This window comes from Jaculus jaculus, chromosome 20 (assembly GCF_020740685.1).
Source record: "Jaculus jaculus isolate mJacJac1 chromosome 20, mJacJac1.mat.Y.cur, whole genome shotgun sequence".
Taxonomy (NCBI): Eukaryota; Metazoa; Chordata; class Mammalia; order Rodentia; family Dipodidae; genus Jaculus; species Jaculus jaculus.
In genome coordinates, this window is record NC_059121.1 from 27,675,962 (window position 1) to 27,698,003 (window position 22,042).

At 37.1% G+C, this 22,042-nt stretch overlaps 1 protein-coding gene across 1 annotated transcript in view; it reads left to right on the top strand.

The window, feature by feature from the left end:
• Positions 1-6,220, top strand: part of Fgf10 (fibroblast growth factor 10) — an 82,687-nt gene extending 76,467 nt beyond the window's left edge. Inside the window, exons 2-3 of the mRNA XM_004664953.2 lie at positions 267-370; positions 5,787-6,220. Of these exons, the coding sequence (XP_004665010.1) occupies positions 267-370; positions 5,787-5,984 (302 nt within the window). The 3' untranslated portion in view covers positions 5,985-6,220. The remainder of the gene's footprint in view (positions 1-266; positions 371-5,786) is intronic.
• Positions 6,221-22,042: the final 15,822 nt, after the last annotated feature.

Here is a 22,042-nt window from a genome sequence, read left to right on the forward strand (position 1 = left end):
AGGAAGCATTTTAATTAAAACAATATTTCCCTGTATATGCTCAGAGTAAAATGGGAGGGAATCCTTTTAAAGCCTTACTACTTGTTTCTTTTAGTTCCTGGGTTTTTCAACATACTGAATCAGATTGTGTTGGGTATTTTCCCTCAATTTTCTTATTTATTTTGTTTTGAGAACCACAAAAATATGCTGTCATTTCTTCTGTCTTTACCTTCTTTCTATTAAATCTATATGACTCTTTATAGTTATTTTTTTATTATGCATTGTAGGTATCCTGGAAATAACATCAGTGGAAATTGGAGTCGTTGCTGTCAAAGCCATTAACAGCAACTATTACTTAGCCATGAACAAGAAGGGGAAACTCTATGGCTCAGTAAGTAGTCTACTTTTGTTTTTAAAATTCACTTCACTAAGTCATTGCCAGGAGTTTGGAATATTTCCTCCAGATATTGAGTGACTTTGTTATCATTTGATTGCTAGTTAATAAAGTCACAGAAGGCTGGTCACAGATGTCTCAAGGCCTAGAAAAACACTTTGTCCAACTCTATCATCTTCTTGGTCATCCATCCATAGTCTACCACATAGGTTCTTACTGAGATTGTTCAGAAACACCAACCAGTCAGATTGTCATTGAAGCATCTGGTTAGTCTGGCATAAAAGCTTCAGACAACTTGGAGAAGAACCATCTAAAACAAAGACGTGAATGGGGTCAAAAATGATATACTCTCTTTATGTTTGGTATAGCTAAAGATAAAACAAGAGCTCAGAGTTTTCTATTTTGTTAAAATGGAGACCCAGTCAAGAACTTCATCGTTTTCTAACTTATTTGATGAACTCTGGAATTTTACTTCTCTTCACCATAGTCATTCATTGAAATCATGCTGGATATTATATATATATAACTAGTATTTCTCTCAGTAGGATCCTTCAGGAGCTGATTGAATAATCAGTGCTTTCAGTAGAACTATATCAGTATTCAATAATGAATGCTAAGTACTTTGAAAATCACCTTTGTAAGCTCAGTTCAAATTCATTTAGATAAATTTTCTTCACTCATATAAAACTACAGTGCTTTTAGAAGTAAAAATGGAATTTAATAAACTAAATTATAAACAGTGTAATGATTTGTGCTACTTAAGCTTTTAAAAGGTCAATAGGTCAATCAATTATGTGGCCATCTAATATGTGCCATATAGTCTGGCATTTCAAAGAAGCATAAGGGAGAAGTGTAAAGCCAGGCATGGTAGCACATGGCTGTTATCTTAGCCATATTTTCTGTCATTTTTTTTTTTACATTTTTCATAGCAGCAAAAGGTCATTTGGCTTTTAATATGTAAATGAACTTATTCCTTGACTAGCCTGGGGATCAGCTCTGAATTTGAGTAGCATCTAAATCAATGGGAAGCCTTACTAAATGACATGATGGTGGGACCTGAGCCCAAAATGTATGTTTCTTTTTTATTTTATTTATTTTTATTTTTATTTATTTATTTCAGAGTGACAGGCAGAGAGGGAAATAGGCAGATAGAGAGAGAATGGGTGCGTCAGGGCCTCCAGCCACTGCAAACGAACTCCAGATGCATGCACCCCCTTGTGCATCTGGTTTATGTGGGTACTGGGGAATCAAGCCTTGAACCAGGGTCCTTAGGCTTCCCAAGCAAGCACTTAACCACTAAGCCATCTCTCCAGCCCTCAAAGTGTATGTTTCTGAGACTGAGATAGGATATGCATTTCTATCATGACCTCCAGGGTTGTTGATGCTGCCTGTCAGTGACTGCACTCTGAGGACCAGTTGCCTTGACATAGTATGCCCTTGCATTTTATTCAGATTATGTTTATTTTTAACTGGAGAGTCAAGCATGTAAGTGTATATGCTCTGTATGAGGATCAGGGGAACTTTATGTAAAATGCCTCCATTACACACCACTCCCCTAATTAGCCTAAAAGAGCGATGTGTATTTTTTTAATGGCTCTATTTAGAGGCATTTTTCTTTAACTTTTGTTTTCATTAAAAATATCTTAACTCAGGCATAGCAGCATACACCTACATTCTCATCTCAAGAGGCTAAGGTGGAAGGATCACTTGAGCCCAGGAGCTCAAGCCTATTCTAAACAACAGAGTGAAAATTCCTCTCTTAAAAATTCTGTAAACTTGCCCAGGTTCCTTCTTAATCCACTGTAGCAGAATTTCTGGATGAGATGAGCAGGTGCACATTTGTTGAAGAAATACTGCTACACCCAGAGTCAAAAGCCAAAGTTGATACAAAGGCAAGGGTAGGTCATGCTACTTTAGTTTAAGGGAGAAAATGTGTAACTTAAGATGCAAGAAAATAAAAATCTTAATGATAAAAAGTTACTTTTCTAAAAATAATGACAGGTGCACACCTTTTATCCCAGGACTTGGTAGGAGGTAGGAGGATCACCATGATTTGGGGGCCATTATTGGCTACAAATGAGTTCTAATTCAACCTGGGCTACATTGAGATCATACCTCAAAACAAAAGTAAAAGTAAAATAACATCAAGAAAGAAATAACTCATTCTCATGTGAAGAGTTAAGTACTCAATATGTTTCCCTCATTCCACAGTTTTTCTTCCATCCAAACACAGTTGTGGCCTGTATGGATGCCTCATCTTGAGCTCCCAACTCTTATCTGTGAACTTCTTTATTCTGTCTCTTCATTCAAACTTGATGCTAGGATGCTCTTCATTAAGCTTCCTCGGGTTTATTCTAGTCCATGACCCTCATCGGACATCTGCCATGGGCAGGTTTGCTGGCCATCATGTTCTTGAACTTGAACCCTCCCACTGTACACAGAGCATCCAGAACCAGAATCCAGAGAGCTGTGTGATGGCAAACCATGCTCCTTACAGTTCTGCCTACTAGAGACATGCTTTGTACTTCTAGCCTACTTTGGACAGAAACTTATTCTCTAACCAGAGTTCACTTTTTATGACTCTCCCTTACTACTAAGGATAATGAAAATTATGACTTAGGGATAATGAAAGTTAGGACTTGTTTAAGTGAAAAAAAAACTGCTCAAATTAAATGTACTGTTAAAAGTTAGTTGGACTAACAATTTTGTATCTAAAGGGTATACTTTCAAAATTCATGACTACATGCCTAATACAATTCTGTATTCCAGGGAATAACTCTATAATTCCTATTTTTGCTTTTTTTCACATAATTTCTATTGATTCCAAAAGCCTGTCTGAAAAATCTCCATTAGGCAAACACCCAGAATGATTGATTAAGCCAGTTCTTTATCTATTTTCTTTTGCATACTTTCCTTTGTTCCTTTCTGGGAAATGTGCATCTTTCTGATAATTTCATTAGTCATTCTCTGAGCAATACCATCTGTTGTATTCTGAATTTTCTCTTGAATGATAGATTAAATTATAAAGTTGTCTTAGATAGAATGGGTTCTCTTAGAGCATATTTTAGAGGTCAAAGAAATTTCCCAGATTAGTGGGGGGAATAAAAAACCTCTTGATAATCTACCACAAACCGGATCTGGCACTTTGCATTACCCTAGATGGCTTATACATTAGCAAAGATGCTTTGCCTACCTCTTGTAAACAGCTTGGCTATTGCCCCAGAATTTAGAGTTTATGTTCCAAACATCACAAACATCTGAGATGAAAAGGTTAATTCAAGAGCACTTCACATTTAAAAATAGTACTCTGCAGACTAGGGGATGAACCATTAAGCAAATGTCTCACACGCATGTGGACCTGAGTTCAGATCCTCAGCACCCACGTGAAAGCAAGTTACAGTGAAGTGTGCCTATAAGCCCAGCAATGAGGATGCAGAGGCAGGAAGATGCATGGGGCTCAATGGCTGGCTTGTATAGCCTAGGGGTACGCCCCAGGCCGGTGAGAAACCCCAGCCTCGCATGTGTGGGAGTGTCTCTCAGGAGGACTCCTGATGTTGTGCTCTTACCAGCATGTGCTGCTTCCACATGCAACATGCACACAAGATTATAAAAAGATATATTACCGCGTAAATTCATTTTGGAAGGAGAAATAAGCATCCACCCTCACATTTCTACACAGTGTCATATCAAGTTTGAAATTATTTGTCATCCTCAATTTTCCTTTACTCTTTAAACAGCATTCCCTTTTGAATAAATGTAACTATTGATGTAAAAATCCTTACAGCTTTGAAAACCATATAGTTTTAGACACAAAAAGCTGAATTAAAAGAAACAATATCCGTAGAAAGGATTTAAATTTCATTCTCATGCATATTTTTTTATTTTATTAAAATACTTCCCTTAAGTAATTTATCTTTTCTACTGACTTTCAATCTCACCATCTTTTGAAAGTTGCATTAGTACTACTTTATGAAAAAGAAACACTTGGAACTCACTGATTCCAGAACATAAGCAGAAGGTGTTTATATTAACATCAAATTTGTAATGCTTCTAATAATGTATGAACTTATGATTGACCCCCACAAAAACCTGGATATGTATATATTCAGGAATTTGAATTTTAGTACAAAATTCAAAAAACCAGAGGTGATAAAAATTACCCAGTAGAAGCTGCAACCAAAATGTGCCTTCAGTACTCATGGTTTAGATGAAGAGGCAAGAGCCAGGAAGAGCAAGCTACACACTTGTCCCCTGTAGCTGTAATGAAGGAGTGGGAGATCTCTGGAGCCACTGAGTCTCACTACCCACAGAGTAAGACCTTGAATTTGAGAAGCAAATGCGAGCCAATGTTTCACTGAGCAAAACTCCCCAGACCATGTGGTCACCTAGGACCAAGACAACACACTGGTGCTGTAGAGTGGAATATCCCAGGACCAGTGTCACTAGAGTTCTGCACTGTAGACATTCCCCTTTGCCATGCACATAACATCTTTGGCATGACTCACTAAACCTCTAGATCCTAGTTTTAAATCATTCTTTGAGGGCTGGAGAGATGGCTTAGTGGTTAAGCACTTGCCTGTGAAGCCTAAGGACCCTGGTTTGAGGCTTGATTCTGCAGGCCCCATGTAAGCCAAGTGCACAAGGTGGCGCATACATGTGGAGTGCATTTGCAGCAGCTGGAGGCCCCGGCACATCCATTTTCACTCTCTCTCTCTCTCTCTCTCTTTCTCTCCCTCTCTCTTTCTCTTTCTATACTCCTCTTTGTTTGTCACTTTCAAATAAATAAATATAAATAAACAAAAAATTTTAGATCATTCTTTGAGTTCATAACAATCCATTAAATTAGAAGTTATAAAAAATTATAAATAATTTAGTAAATTTGGAGAAATTAATATTTGAGATAGAGGAAGAGATATTTCTCAGATCATAGTGCTTGTCTTTCTGTGCCGCCTTGCCTTCTTACCAATTTGTGGATATCACACTAGATAGTTCACAAGTGAGATAAGCACACATTTTTGTAAATTCTGTTTTTCCCACAGGACCTGTTATCCCCATAAGAGGTGGTTGCAGCACTGTCCTCTATGGCAGGCTCATCACAAACACCGGCACTGGAAGACCTGCTTCTTGGTCATGCTAGGCATTTAATCTTGTCATTTTCAAAGCACACCAGCTGTTTAAAGGGGCCTGAATGTGGCCATAATGACTCATCAAAATGAGTCATGTGCTTTCAAATACAGACTCTGTTTTGTGGTCAGGAGTTTTATTCTTGTGTTGACATTGTGTAAGAAGTGCTCAACTTATGTAAAAAGCAACTCCAAACAAGACCCATGACGGTAGTTCTTTAAATGGTTTATGTCATATGGAATCAAGCACTATTACCATAGGAATAAAAGATTCTGTTTTTTCTTTGCAGAAAGAATTTAACAATGACTGTAAGCTGAAAGAGAGGATAGAGGAAAATGGATACAACACCTATGCATCCTTTAACTGGCAACACAATGGCAGGCAGATGTATGTCGCACTAAATGGAAAAGGAGCTCCCAGGAGAGGACAGAAAACAAGAAGGAAAAACACCTCAGCTCACTTTCTCCCAATGGTGGTCCACTCCTAGAGGAAGGGAGGGAGTTGGTGGAACAACAGAACCAGAGGATCCTGGGCCAGGAATAGTTGACATTCTTCATGAAGACATATCACAGAGGTCTGATCGTTTGAAAGGAAGGAAGCCTTTGGAGATTTTATTACTCACTGCTGATATATAATGTTCTTCTCATTAGCTCTGTGTCCTGCCTTATAACCAAAATACAGGCAAATGGAATGGGTTGGAAGTTTTTCCCATGCAAATGACATTGTGGCTGATTTGTTTTTGTTTTTTTTTTTTTGTAAGTCTTTGTTTCTGAACCTGTGATAGAACTTAATGGACATGGAACAATCTGTTGAATGATGTTCAAGAAAGTTATTTATGGAATACGGACACATATCAAAGACTTTCATTGCTCATTCAAACCTGGTGACTCTGTGAGCAGTAAGACATGCAAGCATGTACTAGGAAGAACTTGGGGCACATCATGTCACCACCAAAGGAGATTTGGGGTGCATCGTGGAGAATTGGATCAGACTTAATGATATAAACATGCCAGTGTGAAACTGTTCTGATAACACAAATAGTATGGTTTGCTTGTGCATTCTGCATTCATCCTTTACTACTCCTTTCTAAGTTATTTATTTAATAGGATGTTAAATATCTTTTGGGGTTTTAAAGAGTATCCTCATCAGCTGCCCTCTGATTTTTCTCATTTTCTTCAGCACACATGCATGTTCATGACAAAGTGTTTTTAAAAAACTTGGCAAACACTTCAAAATAGGGGATGAGATTAGGGAAGCAGCATGAGCACCCAATGTGCTATCCGTTGATTTATGTTGCAATTCTGCAAAAAGTACCGTCAGTAACGAACATGGCTGTGCTCTGCTGGGGCTTGAGTGACAGATGTCTGCCATAACCTGTCAACATCCACTACTCCTGAAGCTTCCTTTCCTAAAGTGACATAGACCAGAAAGCCAGACTTCTCTTTTATTATATTCCTTCATCTCCAAGAATATACTAAAAACAAAACAAAACAAAACAAAGGAAAATGAATTGTGAAATGTTTTAGTAGCCTAGCCTCGTTTTTTATTAATGATTCTTACCATATGTCACAGTGGTAAATGATGAAAAAGCTGTCTGCATATATAAGAAACCTGGGTAAGTCCACATAATATAATTCCTTCCTTCCCTTCCCCTGCAAGGAACCATGAAAGAACTTGGTATGAAGTACAACTCTCCCAGGCGCTTAAACTGAGCAAGTATATCCTGGTCCCTGCGTAACCACATACTGACACCTGTTCAAGCTGTATCATCTAGTCTTTACAAAACCAAATCAAACTTGTTTTCTGTAAATTTCGAGAGTTCTAGAGCTTATCCATATTGAAATTCATTTTGTTAGCACAGGTATAGAAAACAGTACATAAGTTTACCCATCACCTTGTATTCCACTAAATAAATACATAAGCCTTATTTGCAGTGTCTGTAGTGATTTTTTTTAAAGTAGAAAAACATTATTTGTTCTAAATATGTTAAGTGATAACTATAAGATTATACTGATGCTGCAGTTTTATCTTCATATTTCTTATTTTGAAAAAGTCTGTTTATTTTTGTTGTCTAGATACAGTATTTTGGTACAAGGAAAAGACTCATTAAATGCAAGTTTTTCCTAAAGTTTAACCTCTAGTAAGCTGGTGTTTTGTGATCTTTTCATAAGTTATTTGTGCTGATGTTTACCCAGCACTTTCAGTTAACTTGTTATTTAAAAAGTAGCTATATTAATAATATGTCCCATAAAGTAATCCCACAAAGGTCATATTTTCATGATTTCTTTCATAAGCTGGTACTTCAAAAGGAATACACTGAGCTCCAATGCTTTGACTTATACCTGTGGTTGCATTTTTTTGGTACTTTGCTTCCAACTTGTTTTTGTGACAAATGGGATTCTGAAAAATGTTTATTTTTTGTGGTTGGATTCTGTATGTAAAACTTTAATTGGTAACTAAGTTTGAAAGCTATAATGTAACACATTCCTATGAAAACTAGATATCCTTTTTCTTTTATTTTAAAATAATAATTACACCTGACACATGAATATAGACCACCCACAACCAAAATTAAATATTTGGTGAGACAAGCTATAGTATTAGATGACCGGAGTAACAGCAGATAGGCACTCCTGGGGCTCTGATTTCACATTGCCATTTAGATTGCTAAAGAGACCATGTGTAAACAGTCATCATTACAGTACTCAAGACATTAAACAGCTTCTAGCAAAATGTATCAAAGCCTGCAGAGTCCAAAAATAGAAAACATCTTTCCAGCCCAACATCCTCCCTTACATATACCCCAACAGTGATAAATATACAAACTATTTGCTAAGAAGTTATGGGATTCTTCTGTATTTAAAAAACAGCATTTTTTTCTTGATATTAGTATAGAATTCTGGTCCCTCTTTCAACTACTGAAGGAAAAGAAGTTCAGTCTTGAATGTTGTAGGCTTAAAAAAAAAAAAAAAGATCAAGATTTTTGGGAGCTCTGCTGCTGGGGAAAGCCTGGCAGGTGAAGCTTGGGTGTATCAGTGAGAGATAAGCACTGGGTGTGTGTGTGTTGGCCCTGAGACTCCTCCTAAAAATGCAAAGTACTCCCTCCTCCTACCTCCCAAAAGGCTGAACAGTGTATAGTATGTTACATTTAAATAAAAACAATAAAAATGTTGGGAAAAGAAAATAAAAACACTGTCCTTGTTTGTTTTATTAGCCTAAAAGCCTACCTGGCAATAAAGAGAGGCTGGAGGGTTGTGTCAAGGCAGGATGTGGTTAAATGCCCCACAGCCCCAAACAACAACAGGAAAAAAAAAAAAAAATACTCAAACATTTGTAAGGTTTCTTTAATATTTTACATGTGTGAGCCGGCTATCCTTTACTCTAATAACAACCAAATGCTTTCAGTTTTCCTAAGCACTCAGGTCCACCTAGATTACACAGTGGATGAAGAAGGATGCATTGAAAACAAGAAAGGCTTGTGAAACAATGGAAGGCTTTGGAAGGAAAGTCAGGCTAAAAAATCTGACTTCCAGGGCATGGAATAGACCAGTGAATTTGATTTGAAAAGGAAACAGAGAAAAAAAAAAAAAAACATAATAATGCAAGTTGATTCCAGAGTCTAAACAAATTTATGGACATTATTTGTTTGTGAATTATATATGGAAATTTTAAATAATTTTACCCTTTTAATTGGCATACAGATTTTTGATATCATTTATTCTGGCATTTTAAAGTACAATTTTTGTGATTGTCTTCCCCACCCTCTTAACCTTCCCTCCCTCTTGACACAATTCCTCTCTCCTGTATCACACTTATTGTTTAGCCTTCCCTCCCTCATCTTCAGCTCATGACACTGTTATTTTGGCTACGATTCTTCCTTTACAGGTATAATTCACATTTGCCTTTCCATATATACATACTTACAGATTTTCCATTACAGGATTCCCTACCTGCATATCAGAAAGATCATCTGCTTTTGGACTTTCTGAGTTTGAGTCTCTTCACTTAATATGATTCTTTCTAAATCCATTAATTTTAATTTAATTTTTCATACTACTGTATATATACCATATTTCTTATATGTACCATATTTTCATTGTCCATTCATTAGTCACTGGGCATCTTGGCTGATTCCCGTTCTAAATACAACCACAATCACCATGAATGTAAGTATCTCTGTATGGAGTATGAACATGATTTAAATGGATCAGTATTAATATGCACTGCTCTAATAATCTGAGTAACATTCATTTGACATTTGATTTTTCAGTAAAGTAAAATTAATCATTTTCATATCAGTAAGTTTTTAGTGAGCCAAAACTTTGTCTAAATAAAGATATGTGTAGGAAGTCTGACTACTTAAAGGAAAGATCTCTTGTACTCTAGGACAGCACATAACCATGCAAATAGCATGCTAAGAAAGTGTGTCTATTTCTCCATACAAGATCTTTTCAACTTAGGTTATACGAAGAACAAAGGCTTACATTTTGGAAGGATGCTGAGGGAGAAGGGGTAACTTTCCACTTTTCCAGAACTGGAGGGAGCAGCTCACACCTTTTTCTCTCAACTCAGATCGGCCTTGGGTAGTTAACTAGTACTGCCTGCTTCCAATTTATTTCTTTCCGACTTCAAAACACAAAACTCCATTTTCTTACGCCCAGGTTTGGATACTACACAAGTCTCTAGAACAATCAGTATGAAAAGGGACTGGAGAATGATGCTGAGCAAGTCATCATTCCCATGTCACCTGAATGTGAGGCATTGCATAGATCTGTGAAGCCCTCAGAAGTGGATTAGTTAAGAGCCAAACACTGGGCTACAAAGATGGCTTAGCAATTAAGGCACCTGCATGCAAAGCCTAAGGACCCAAGTTTGATTCCCCAGTACCCACATAAGCCAAATGCACAAGGTGGCACAAGCATCTGGAGTTTGTTTGATTTCAGGGGCTAGAGGCTCTGGCATGCCCATTCTCTCTCTCTCCCCCCTCTCTCACTCACGCTCTCTTTCTCTCTCTTCCTACCTAAATACTCTACCTCTATCTCTCAAATAAATTAATTTAATTTAATTTTTAAAAGTTTCATGCATTCAAAAGGGGTTGTAAAAAGGAAAAAAAAGTTGATGGTTGCTAATTACTTGTGCTTTATAGACATAACTAAGTTACACACACACATATCATATACATATATGATATATATATATATATTCCTATATTTTTTTACCAATTCCAATTATCTTCCATCTGTGTCCAAGTCAAACAAATTTCAGTATCTTTAAAAAATTTTATTTTTATTAGATATGGACACATTTAGTATGTAAACAACACTTGTTGGTACCATTCTTTCCCTCAATCCTGCTTCTTTTCTGAAGAGGCCTTCCTCCTTGGAGATGGAGGTCAGCCCCATGGGGATTGTGCATCCTGCATTGTGGGGGTGGAAGTCAGTTATGGGGGAGAGGCAACGCCTCTCTGAGAAATGTCCCAACTTGTGGCTCTAACAATCTTTCTGCCTCTTCTTTCACAAAATTCCCTGAGCCATGTTGGTGTATTTTAACTCTGCTGCAGTGATGGGCTCATAGGAGCCTCTGCATCTCTGGTTTGGTAGGTGTTGCGAGTCCTCAGTGTCTGTCTCCTTCACCCTTGTGTTGATACCAGATTCACTAAGCAAGCAGCACTCCTGCTCATTTCCCCAGCTCCTCTGTGATTTCAGCTGGGGAGGGGGTGGAATGCACTGGGTCATTTATCTCCTCAGGTCCAACTCTCACCTGAAAAAGAGAAGAAGATTCTCCAACAGAAAGTGAAGTCAGCATCAGTTAAATAGAATAATCATTATTAATTTAGAGAGAATTTAAAGGGTGTAGACCCTCTTACAGCCCAAGATTAGTGGGAGCTTGACAATGAAAAGCAGAATCTGGATATGATTCTTTACAAATTTTCAAATTTCAGTTCCAGATACAGTTTCCTTTCCACTGAGCTGATCTGTTAGCCAATCCAAGAGCAGTTAGTTACACACCGTGGCTGTATGCCACTATTGCACTTGTGTGAGCATCACGTCAGGTTGTTTGCTTCTGAGTCACTTAGACTTTGAGTTGCTTAGACAGATGTTGGCCACTTTCCCCCAATAGCTCATGTAACACCTTCCAGCACTAGATGGGCTAATTGTCTGGGGACTGGCTCTATTCCAGATTCCAACCAGGTCTCTATGGTCTGTGTCAACAGCATATAGTGTCTTTTAGCAGCAGGGTCTTACCATTAACCTCTGGTGAGTAATCAAGTGCTCTGATAGAAGTCTGTCTTGTTTGTTTTGGGAGATCTAGTAGGTCTCTCTGATCAACAGATTATTGTGGATGTAGACCACATCCTGATACAGGGAATTACAGGCCAGCACCAAGGGTAAAGAAAAAATAAAAAGAGAAGAAAGATAAACAGGAGAAATTTAAGGTTGGGCTTCATCTCACCCTCTACAGGGCCCTTTGATTCAGGTGCTCCCCTGAAGGTTCCTCCTTTTATTCTAGTGTCTAGGATTCTATGGAAACAGTTAAATTTAGGTTCAGTTTTATGTCCCCCAACCCAGCACCACCCTTGCTCTTTGCCCAAACCCTATCCTCCCTATTGTCCAAGCCTCGAGATGCCATTCAGGTATGTCAGCAACTTGGGCTGATCCAGGTTAGGAACTGCAGATAAGTGAGACAATGTGATGACTGTATTTTTGTGATTGTGTGGGTTTGCTTAGAATGATCTGTGCCAAGTTCAGCCATTTCTTTACAAATTTCATTGAGCCATTTTTTCTTACTATTGAGTAGAATTCCACCATGTAGATATACCACATCTTGGTTATCCATTCATCCAATGATAGGCACAGTGGGTTGATTCCAGTTCTTAGCTATTATGAATTGAGAAGCTATAAACAGAGTTGAGCAAATATCTCTGAGCTGAGACATGGAGCTTTTAGGGTAAATACCCAGTAAGGGAATAACAGCTTCTGTTCGTAGCTCTATATTCATTCTTTTCAGGAGTCTCCATATTTATTTCTATAGTGGTTGTACCAACTTACATTCCCACCAACAGTGAATGAGTATTCCTATTTCTCAACATCTTCACCAATATTTGTTTACATTTGATTTTTTTAATGTTGTTATCCTTACTGGGGTAAGGTGAAATTTCATTATTGTTTTAATTTGCATTTCCCTAACAGGGATATTGAACATTTTCTTAAGTGTGTGTTAGCCATTTGTAATTCTTCCTCTGAGAACTCTTTATTCAGTTCTCTGTCCCACTTTTGGAATGGGTTCCATTTGGACTTGATTTTTGCATATGGTGAAATGAATGGGTCAAATTTCATTTTTCTACATACAGTCATTCAAGTTGTCCAGCACCATTTGTTAAAGATGCTATCTTTTCTCCAGTCTACATTATTGGTTACTTTGACAAAGATCAAGCAGCTGTAGTTACGTGACCTAAAGTATGGTGATACTGCCAGAGGGTTGTTGTTGTTGTTTGCTGAGGATATGTTTAGATATATAAGGCCTTCTGCCATTCCATATGAATGTTGAGATAATTCATTCAATTTCTGTGACGAATGATGGTATTTTTATTGGTGTTGCATTAAATCTGTATATCACTTTTGGTAGAACTTGTATTTTCACAATATTAATTCTACCTATTCAGGAGCACAGGAGGACATTCTGTCTTCTCAAGTCCTCTTTGATTTCTTTCTTAAGTTTTTTGTTTTGTTTTGTCTTCATTATATGTCTTTCACATCCTTGGTTAAATACCTTGGTCCCAAGGTATTTAATTTTTTGGTTGGTATTGTAAATGAGACAGCCTCACTGATTTCTTTCTCTGTACATTTGTCCTTTGCAAATAGAAAAGCTACTGATTTTGTGCATTGATTTTGGATCCTTCTACTTTGCTGAAGGAATTTATCATCTTTAGAAATTTTAAGATGGAGACTTTCAGGTCACCTATCTATAGGATCATGTCATCTGCAAATAGGGCTAATTTGACTTCTTCCTTTCCAATTTGAATCCCTTTTATTTCTTTCTCCTGTCATATTGTTTGGGCAAGTACTCCCAGTACTATATTGAAGAGCAGTGGTAAGAGTGGGCACCCCTGTCTTGTTTACGATCCTAGAGGGCACTCCATGAGTTTTTCCCCATTAAAAATTATTTGGACTTTAGGACCTTGATATATAGCTCCTTTATTGTTTTGAGATATGAACCCCCCACGCCTATTTTTCCAGTGTTATGAACATGGAGTGGTATTGTATTTTGTCAAAGGCCTTCTCTGCATCAATTGAGATGATCATGTGGTTCTTATGATTCAGTTTATTTATGTGGTGTATTACGTTGACTAATTTCCATATGTTAAACCATCCCTGCATCCCTGGGATGAAGCCTATTTGATCAAGATGGAAAATGCTTTTCAGTTTGCAAGGATTTTGTTCAGGAACTTTGCATCTAAGTTCATTAGGGTATAGGCCTATAGTTTTCTTTCCTTATTGCATCTCTGTTTGGTTTTGGTATCAGAGTGATGCTTGCTTCATAAAAGGAGTTGGGGAGGATTCCCTGATCTCCAATTATGTGGAACAGTTTTAGAAAAGTTGGTTTCAGTTCTTCAATGAAGGTTGATAGAATTCAGCTGAGAAGCCATCCAATCCTGGACTTTTAGGGGATGTTTTTGATTACCTTTTCAATCTCCATGAATGTAATAGGTTTGTTTAGGAGATTAATCTACTCTGAGTTTTGGTATGTATCTAGGAATTCATTTCTTCCTGAATATTCATTTTTGTGGAAGTATGCCATGATGATTCTTCCAATTTCATTGATGTCTGTTGTGATCTCTCCTTTTTCACTTCTGATCTTGTTGAGAATTTATCTTTTTTTCTTTTCTTTTTTTTTTTTTGCTTGATCAAATTGGCCATGGATTTGTTAATCTTGTTTTTTTTTTCTTCAAAGAACCAGCTTTTAGTTTTATCAATTTTTAATTGTTTTCTTAGTTTCCAATTTGATAATTTCTGCTCTAATCTTGATTATTTATTTCTGTCTGGAGCTCTTTGGGGTGGATTCTTCTTGTTTTTTCAATGCCTTTAGGTGGACAGTCAGGTTATTAATTTGGGATCTCTCTGTCTTTGTAACGAAGACATTTAGGGCTATGAATTTTCATCTTAGAATTGCCTTCATTGTGTCCCATAAGTTTTAGTAGGATTAGTTTGCATAATCATTCAATTTTAGGAATTTTACCATTTTTTTTAATTTTTTCCATGACCCATTCAGTGTTAACAAGTGTATTGTTTAGCCTCCAGGAGTTGGTGGATTTCTTGATGTGTCTCTTGTTAATTTCTAGCTTTAAAGCATTGTGATCTGACATGATGTAGGAAGTTACTTCAATTTTCCTGACTTTATGAAGGCATGCATTATGGACTAATATATGGCCAATTTTGGAAAAGGTTCTGTGGGCTGCTGAGAAGAATGCATTCTGTAGAATTGGGGTGGAAAGTTCTGTAGATATTCATTAAGACTAGTTGATTTATGATGTTGTTGAGCCCTATTATTTCCCTGTTGATTTTCTGCTTGGTTAGTCTGTCTAGTGATGATAATTGAGTATTGAAGTCTCCGACTATGATAGTGTAGGTGTTTATTTCTGTTTTATTGTCAAGTAGATTTTGTTTTACAAACTGTGGTGCCCCTGAGTTTGGCACATATATATTTATCATTGTAATGTGCTCATGTTGGATCATTCTCTTGAAGAGTAAAAAGGGGCCTTGTTTGTCCTTCTTGATTACTTTTGGTTTGAAATCTATTGCATCATATATTAATATAGCAACACCCACTTGCTTTTTATTTCCATTTGCTTGGAATATTATTTTCCAACATTTCACCCTGAGAAAGTGTCTGTCTTTAGTGGTGAGGTGGGTTTCTTGAAGACAACAGATAGGAGGGTCCAGTTTTTTGATCCACCCTGATAACATGTTCTTTTGATGGGTGAGTTAAGATCATTGATATTTAAGGTTATTACTGTGAGGTTTTAAATAATTCGTGCCATGATGAGGTATATTATAGGGTTTGGTGCTTTCTTCTGTTTTATACTATTTTGAGCCTGGTCTATTCTGGTTATTGTGATATTCATGTTGGCTCTTGAGATGGATTGCCTGCTGAACGTGGAATATTCTCTCAAGTATTCTCTGTAGGTTTGGCTTTGTGTTAATGCAATCTTAGAGTTGACATTTTTCATAGAAAGTTTTTCTTTCAATATCTATTATGAGGGACACTTTTGCTGGGGAGAGTAGCTTGGGTTTGAAGCCATAGATTTTTAGATTTTGAAGTGTTCCATTCCAGGCCCTTCTGGCTTTCAGGATTTCCATTGAGAATTCTGATGGAATTCTGATGGAATTGCCTTTGTAGGTTATGAGTTGTTTCTTCCTTGCTGATTTTAACACTCTTTGTTTTCATTGTTGAGAGGTTTAACTATGAGGTATCTTGGAGAGTGTCTTCTTTGGTCCTGTCTGCTCGGTGTTCTCTGGGCTTCCTGTAGCTGGTTGGGAGGTCTCTTTTGAAAGATTTGGAAAATTTTCTTCAATAATTTTGTTGAATATGTTCTCTATGACTCTAGCCTGGATTTCCTCTCCTTCTGGTATACCCACAATCTGGATGTTTTGTCATTTTATGGTATCCCACAGTTCCCTTGTATTTTATTCACTTGATTTTTAGGAACTTAGCAAAGTTTTTGGCCTTTTGTTCAATTTCTTCTGTCTTGTCTTCTAGGTCAGAGGGTCTGTCTTCCACATGAGTAAATCTATTGGTAATGGCTCTGGAGACATTTATATAATTTCTATTTGATTTTTGTTTTCTGTTGTGTTAGTTTGCACCAAGTCCATCTCTTTTTTGAGGTATGATTTCAAGTCAAGTTCTGATTTTCTTGATGCTTCCTGGAATACATTCTTGCATTTGATTAAGTTTCATTAAACTTAATCAACTAGTTGTTGATATCTTCCATTTCATGACACACTTTCAATTTATTCATATCTCTTTGGAGGGTTCTAACATTTTCTTCCAACAAGTGAAACCTGCTGTCAAAAGCTGAATGCTCTAGGAGATGATTCTTTTCCATTTCATTGATAGAATTGTTGTTTGATGGATCGTTTCCAGTTCAGCAACTTTTTTGATCACAGTGTTATTTGTTGTTGTGTTTTCATTTTGGGAATGAATTTTTGTTGATTTCTCTAGGACTTCATTGGAGGTTTCCATTGTAGGACTATGCATCTTTGGTGGAGATCCCTCAGTTTTCTGACTTTCATTGGCTTTTTTGCATTGTTGCCTACCCATTTTAGGATGACTTTATTTTATTGAAGCAGCAGAAAGATTTTGTCCTTTGTTCTGTGCACCCTCTGATTCAGGTGAACAGGAATGTTGGTACCCAATGGTCAGTAAGGATACCAGAGCAAAAGGCCTGATTGCACAGCTCACTCAGGAACCAGGCTTCCCCAAGGAAGACTAATAGAGCTTAGCAGGACCAGAGGACTGGAAGGAGCCAGGAGACAGGCTCTGGCCTGCCCACTCCACACCACTATGCCTGCCCTGCCACATACTGCCCAATCAGGATGCCCAGACCACGCCCCTGGGCGGAGCCAGGGCACACTGCCCTGCCCACCTGTGCACCATCCAGCTCACAGAACCCAGACAAGGAGGCTCTCAAGATTTTTTTAAATGAATTTTTTTAAATGAAAAGAATATTTTTGTGTTTTTTTTTTTTTTTTTAGCCATGACTACAACCAAGAATATACCCATTCTAGCCATGGCTAGGCTCATATAATGATTGAGACAAGTGTGGTCTTCCTTACTAAATATTATCCTGTTTCAAAACGTGAAGTTATTAGTATTTCTTTACACCCACCCAAGAGTACATACAAACATTTCCAAGTATATCAACATGTAGAAAAATACTAGAAATCCAATATCATTCATTGTTTTCATTTTGAAATAAAATGGAAAGCAAAAAAACATGCTTGTATACATTCAATATGAGACAAAAGAAAATTTTGTAACCTGTATTTCTTTTTTCCTTTTGCAGATTACATTAAGTCCAGGGGCAAGCATAAAATGCTCTTATAGGCAAACGTTCTCCTAAAAACACACTTATAAACACCATGCAATAGTTAAAATGGAATAATCATGATCAAACTAACACGATCAAAGAAGCTGCTCTCATTCCTAAGTGGATAATAATGAACGTTTCCATGAGCCTACATCATGATAGCAGTTAAGAGCAACAATTCCAAATGCTGAGAAAAGCCATATGCCAACCATACATGCATGTGGCATGCATTATTTTACACATTTTTATTATCCTCCACAAGAGTCTATATTCATTTTTAATGCAGGCAACTGCATCCTCTAGAGATGAGCAAAGCAAATGAAGAATCAAAACATCCCATGTTCCTCATTACAACTCTAAATTGAACATATGCCTTTGTACAACTTAGGCAGTGACCCCAGCTGTAGAATAACCAACTGCAGTGTGGCCTTAGCCCTCCTAAAGTTTGGTTTTAATTACCTTATACACATCTTAAATGCCTAAATCATCTTACAATTTTCTAAATTATTTAGTTATCATTTCTGTGGTCAATTTAAGCTGCTGACAATGCAAATATTCTCAAAGAGGTCTTTCAAGGAGAAGTAAATTAAAACCAGTGTTTCATGAGGTATTATAAATTTTGAAAAGACTGCTTTTTATGGTTATGGGAAGCATTAGGGTTAAGGGTCACTTATTAATTCAGTTCAACATTAGAACTATTTTAACATCTGGTATTTAGACACCAGGATTTTTGATAGCCAGTCTTTTAGTGACATGCATCAGTGTGTTCAGACACAAGTGCTGGTCAAGCCAATATCTATAAAACCCATCTATTTTCATAGACCGCTCCAACTAGAAACATTGAAAGATGGCATTACATCTCAGTTATGTCACAAATAGCATCTTGCTTAAATTGAATTCGGGGTATGAAATGCATCAGACAACCTGAGCTTCTGCTTGTACAAAAAAAAAAAATGCAACTAAATCAGTTTTAAACCAATAACTCCAATCACTCCTCCTTCACTCTGGGAAAGCTCTGCATTCTGTCTCTCCTAAATATGCTAGGAAAAATACTCAAGCCAGCATGTTTCAACAACAGTTTGCTTATCTTTCTATTTCTCCTAATTTTTAACATGAGGTGATATTCAATACCTATGTAATTTGTTATTTCCCAAAAATACTCATGAGGAAAAGATAGACTTAACAAATCAACTTGTTCGAATGAATAATTGGAATAATGAATAATTCAACACCATTCTATTATTAGTAGAGATTGTTGGAGGTGATTATTATTTATCACTGTGTTTTTTTTTTAAAAATATCTACTTCTCTTCTATATAAATGTTCCCTAGAAGCCGGGCGTGGTGGCGCACGCCTTTAATCCCAGCACTCGGGAGGCAGAGGTAGGAGGATCACCGTGAGTTCAAGGCCACCCTGAGACTACAGAGTTAATTCCAGGTCAGCCTGGACCAGAGTGAGACCCTAACTCGAAAAACCAAAAAAAAAAAAAAAAATTGAATAAATGTTCCCTAGTGATAATAGTTTTTAATCATTTACATAATTCGAATCTTCTACTGAGAGGTAACATTTTAAGAATAGAGATTATTATGAGTTGAAGTCCTATTCCCCAGTACCATAGAATGCAGAGCCATTGCAGTTGTAATAAGTAGGATAGGCCTCTAATACAACATGACTTGTATCTTTGAATATAATTATATATAATAAATTATAATAACTAGAAATAATGTATAAATAAATATAATAAAATGGGGAAATTTAGACATATACATAGCAGAACTGTCTTAGTTCCTTCAGGATGATCTAACAAAGCACCACAAGAGTGGCTTTTATAAATATCAGAAATATACTTTTTCCTAGTCCTGATGACTTGAATACCTGAGTTCAGGGTGCCAGCATAATCATATTCTAGTGATAGTCTGCTTCATGTTTCAGATGCCCACCTGTACTTCATCCAAAGGTCTCCCATCAAATATAATCACATAAAAAATTAACTTCCAACATATGAATTTAGGGAAGACGTAAACAGTCCAATGACAGCAAGGTGATACATCTTCCAAACAGTAAACGCCAATGACTACCAGCAAACCACTAGCATGTAGCAAAGAGGACTGCACAGAATCTTGCTCACAGCCTCAGAAGGAACACATTCTGGCAACACCTTGACTCTAGATTTCCAGTCTCCAATACATCAACCAAGATTTCTGTTGTGGTACTTTGATATAGATGACTAAAGAACCTGATAGAGGGCCTATAACATAAAACTATAGAACTCATGGTTGGAAAGCGGCATCTACACTCATAATGCTTTAGGTCCATATGATGAAATTGTTTCACCTTCTTTGGATCAACAAAGTAAGCTTAACAAGATTCTAAGACTTGCACTGAAAAATTCCCTGAAAAATGTTTGATCAATAAAGTATCACTTAAGTCAACCCAGATTTTTCTAGAATTAACATTATTATCCCTCATTTCCTTCTACTCTTAAACGCATTAAATATTTTCCTCATGCCTTCCATTAAGATAAATTCAAATAGCTACATTTGACCTACATCTCAAGAGGTAACTTAGTTAACTTTGCTGTAGATAAGAAAGCATAGGATGAAATAGACACCCAATCAGGAGTTCTTATTTTTTTTAATATTGATCCTGTGGGGGCTAGAGAGATGGTTTAGCAGTTAAGGTGCTTGCCTGCAAAACCTAAGGACCCAGGTTCGATTTCCTAGTACCCATGTAAGCCATTTGTACATGATGGCACATGCATCTGAAGTTCATTTGCAGTGACAGTGGCCTGGGCACACCCATTCTCTCTATATCTGCCTATTCTTTCTCTGTCTCTCTCTCTCTCTCTCTCTCTCTCTCTCTCAAATAAGTACATAAAAAAATATTGATCCTGAGGCTGGGGAGATAGCTTAGTCAGTAAAGTGTTTGTTTGCAAACATGAGGACCTGAGTGTGATTTCAAAAATTTATGTTAATGGAGTAAAATGATGGGCATGGTGGAATGTACTTATAATTCCAACACTTGGTGACAGAGACAAGATGACCTCTTGTATTCACTGGCAAGCCAGTCAAGTCTAATTAAGCAAACTCCAGGCTAGCAAGAGAAATGTTTCACTAAAGGTGGATGGCACATGAGGAACTACACCTGAAGTTGTCCTCTGGCCTATATGCAAACCTACGTCGTTGTACAATTTTTCAAATATGTGATTCTAAAGACAATCAAGGTTTTCCATTTTGATGAATCAGACTCTCTTTGTTAGCATTGTTCTGGAAGAATTACCACATACTTTTGAATCAGAGATGCACATCTTTTAATTCTGGCTTTGCTCATTTCTCATGGTACTCTCATTTAAGATAAACATGAATAGCCAAAAACTGGGTAACTATTCCTAGTAGTACTTTATGCAGTCATTAGCTAGATGATATTATATTTCAAAAGTTGTATATAATGCCTAGCCAACAGTGAGTGTTCACTACAGCACATATATTTCCCCCTCTTTCTGGTCAGTGTGGATGATTTGTTTAAAAAACCATGTTGTGGTAAAAGAACTAGGAGGACCCCTTAAAGCCTCCCTGTTCACCCAGGAGATTGTTACACAGACTTCCAGTTGAATTTGTGTGCCATTCCACTCTTCTTTGTCCTATTGACAAGACCATCATTTTATATTAAACCCTCACAGCTCTCAGCACCATAGACGACTGTGCACTTGACCAGCTTTGGAGGAAGAACTTTGCTTATGGAAAGATGGACTTTCTATAGTGTCAGAGTACCAAGTAAAAAGCCATGCATACCTGTAATTCCAGTGCTGAGAGGGGAGGCATACAGAGACTGGGAGGTCACTGGGGCTCCCTGGTCAGCCAATCTAACTGAAAAAGCAGGGAAATCCAGGTTCAGTGACACGCTCTGTGTTAAGGAATTGAGTCAGAAGAGCAACAGATGAAGACTCCCAATGTCTCCATCAACACACACACACACACAGACACACACATGCATGCACATACCACACACACATACATAGACCAAAAAAATAAAAAGAAAAGAAAATGGCAGTCCTTCATTTACTGAAGAACTATTAAAGAGAATCCACCATTGGCACAGTGCACTACAGAAACACAAAGTTTACAAATACATGCTCAGTCATCGCAAAAGACACATTTCAATGTATCCTGATACAAAAACTATAAAATTGTAGAGTGAAATTGAGATATGTTGTGGATGTATCAGCTTCATTATAAGACAGAGCATTTAAATTTAGCTTGAGTCACAAAACTAAAGGTAATGTTTCCAAATGAAAAAAAGGTTTCATATTATCCTTCCCAAATAATTTCTGAGACCTATCTATGCATTTATATTTTGTAAATATAATCACCAATATCAACTTTGTATTATTATTTTCTAAAGTGTTGTGTTGAAATTCCTTATTGAGGACCTCAAACATCATTACCCAGGACGATTCC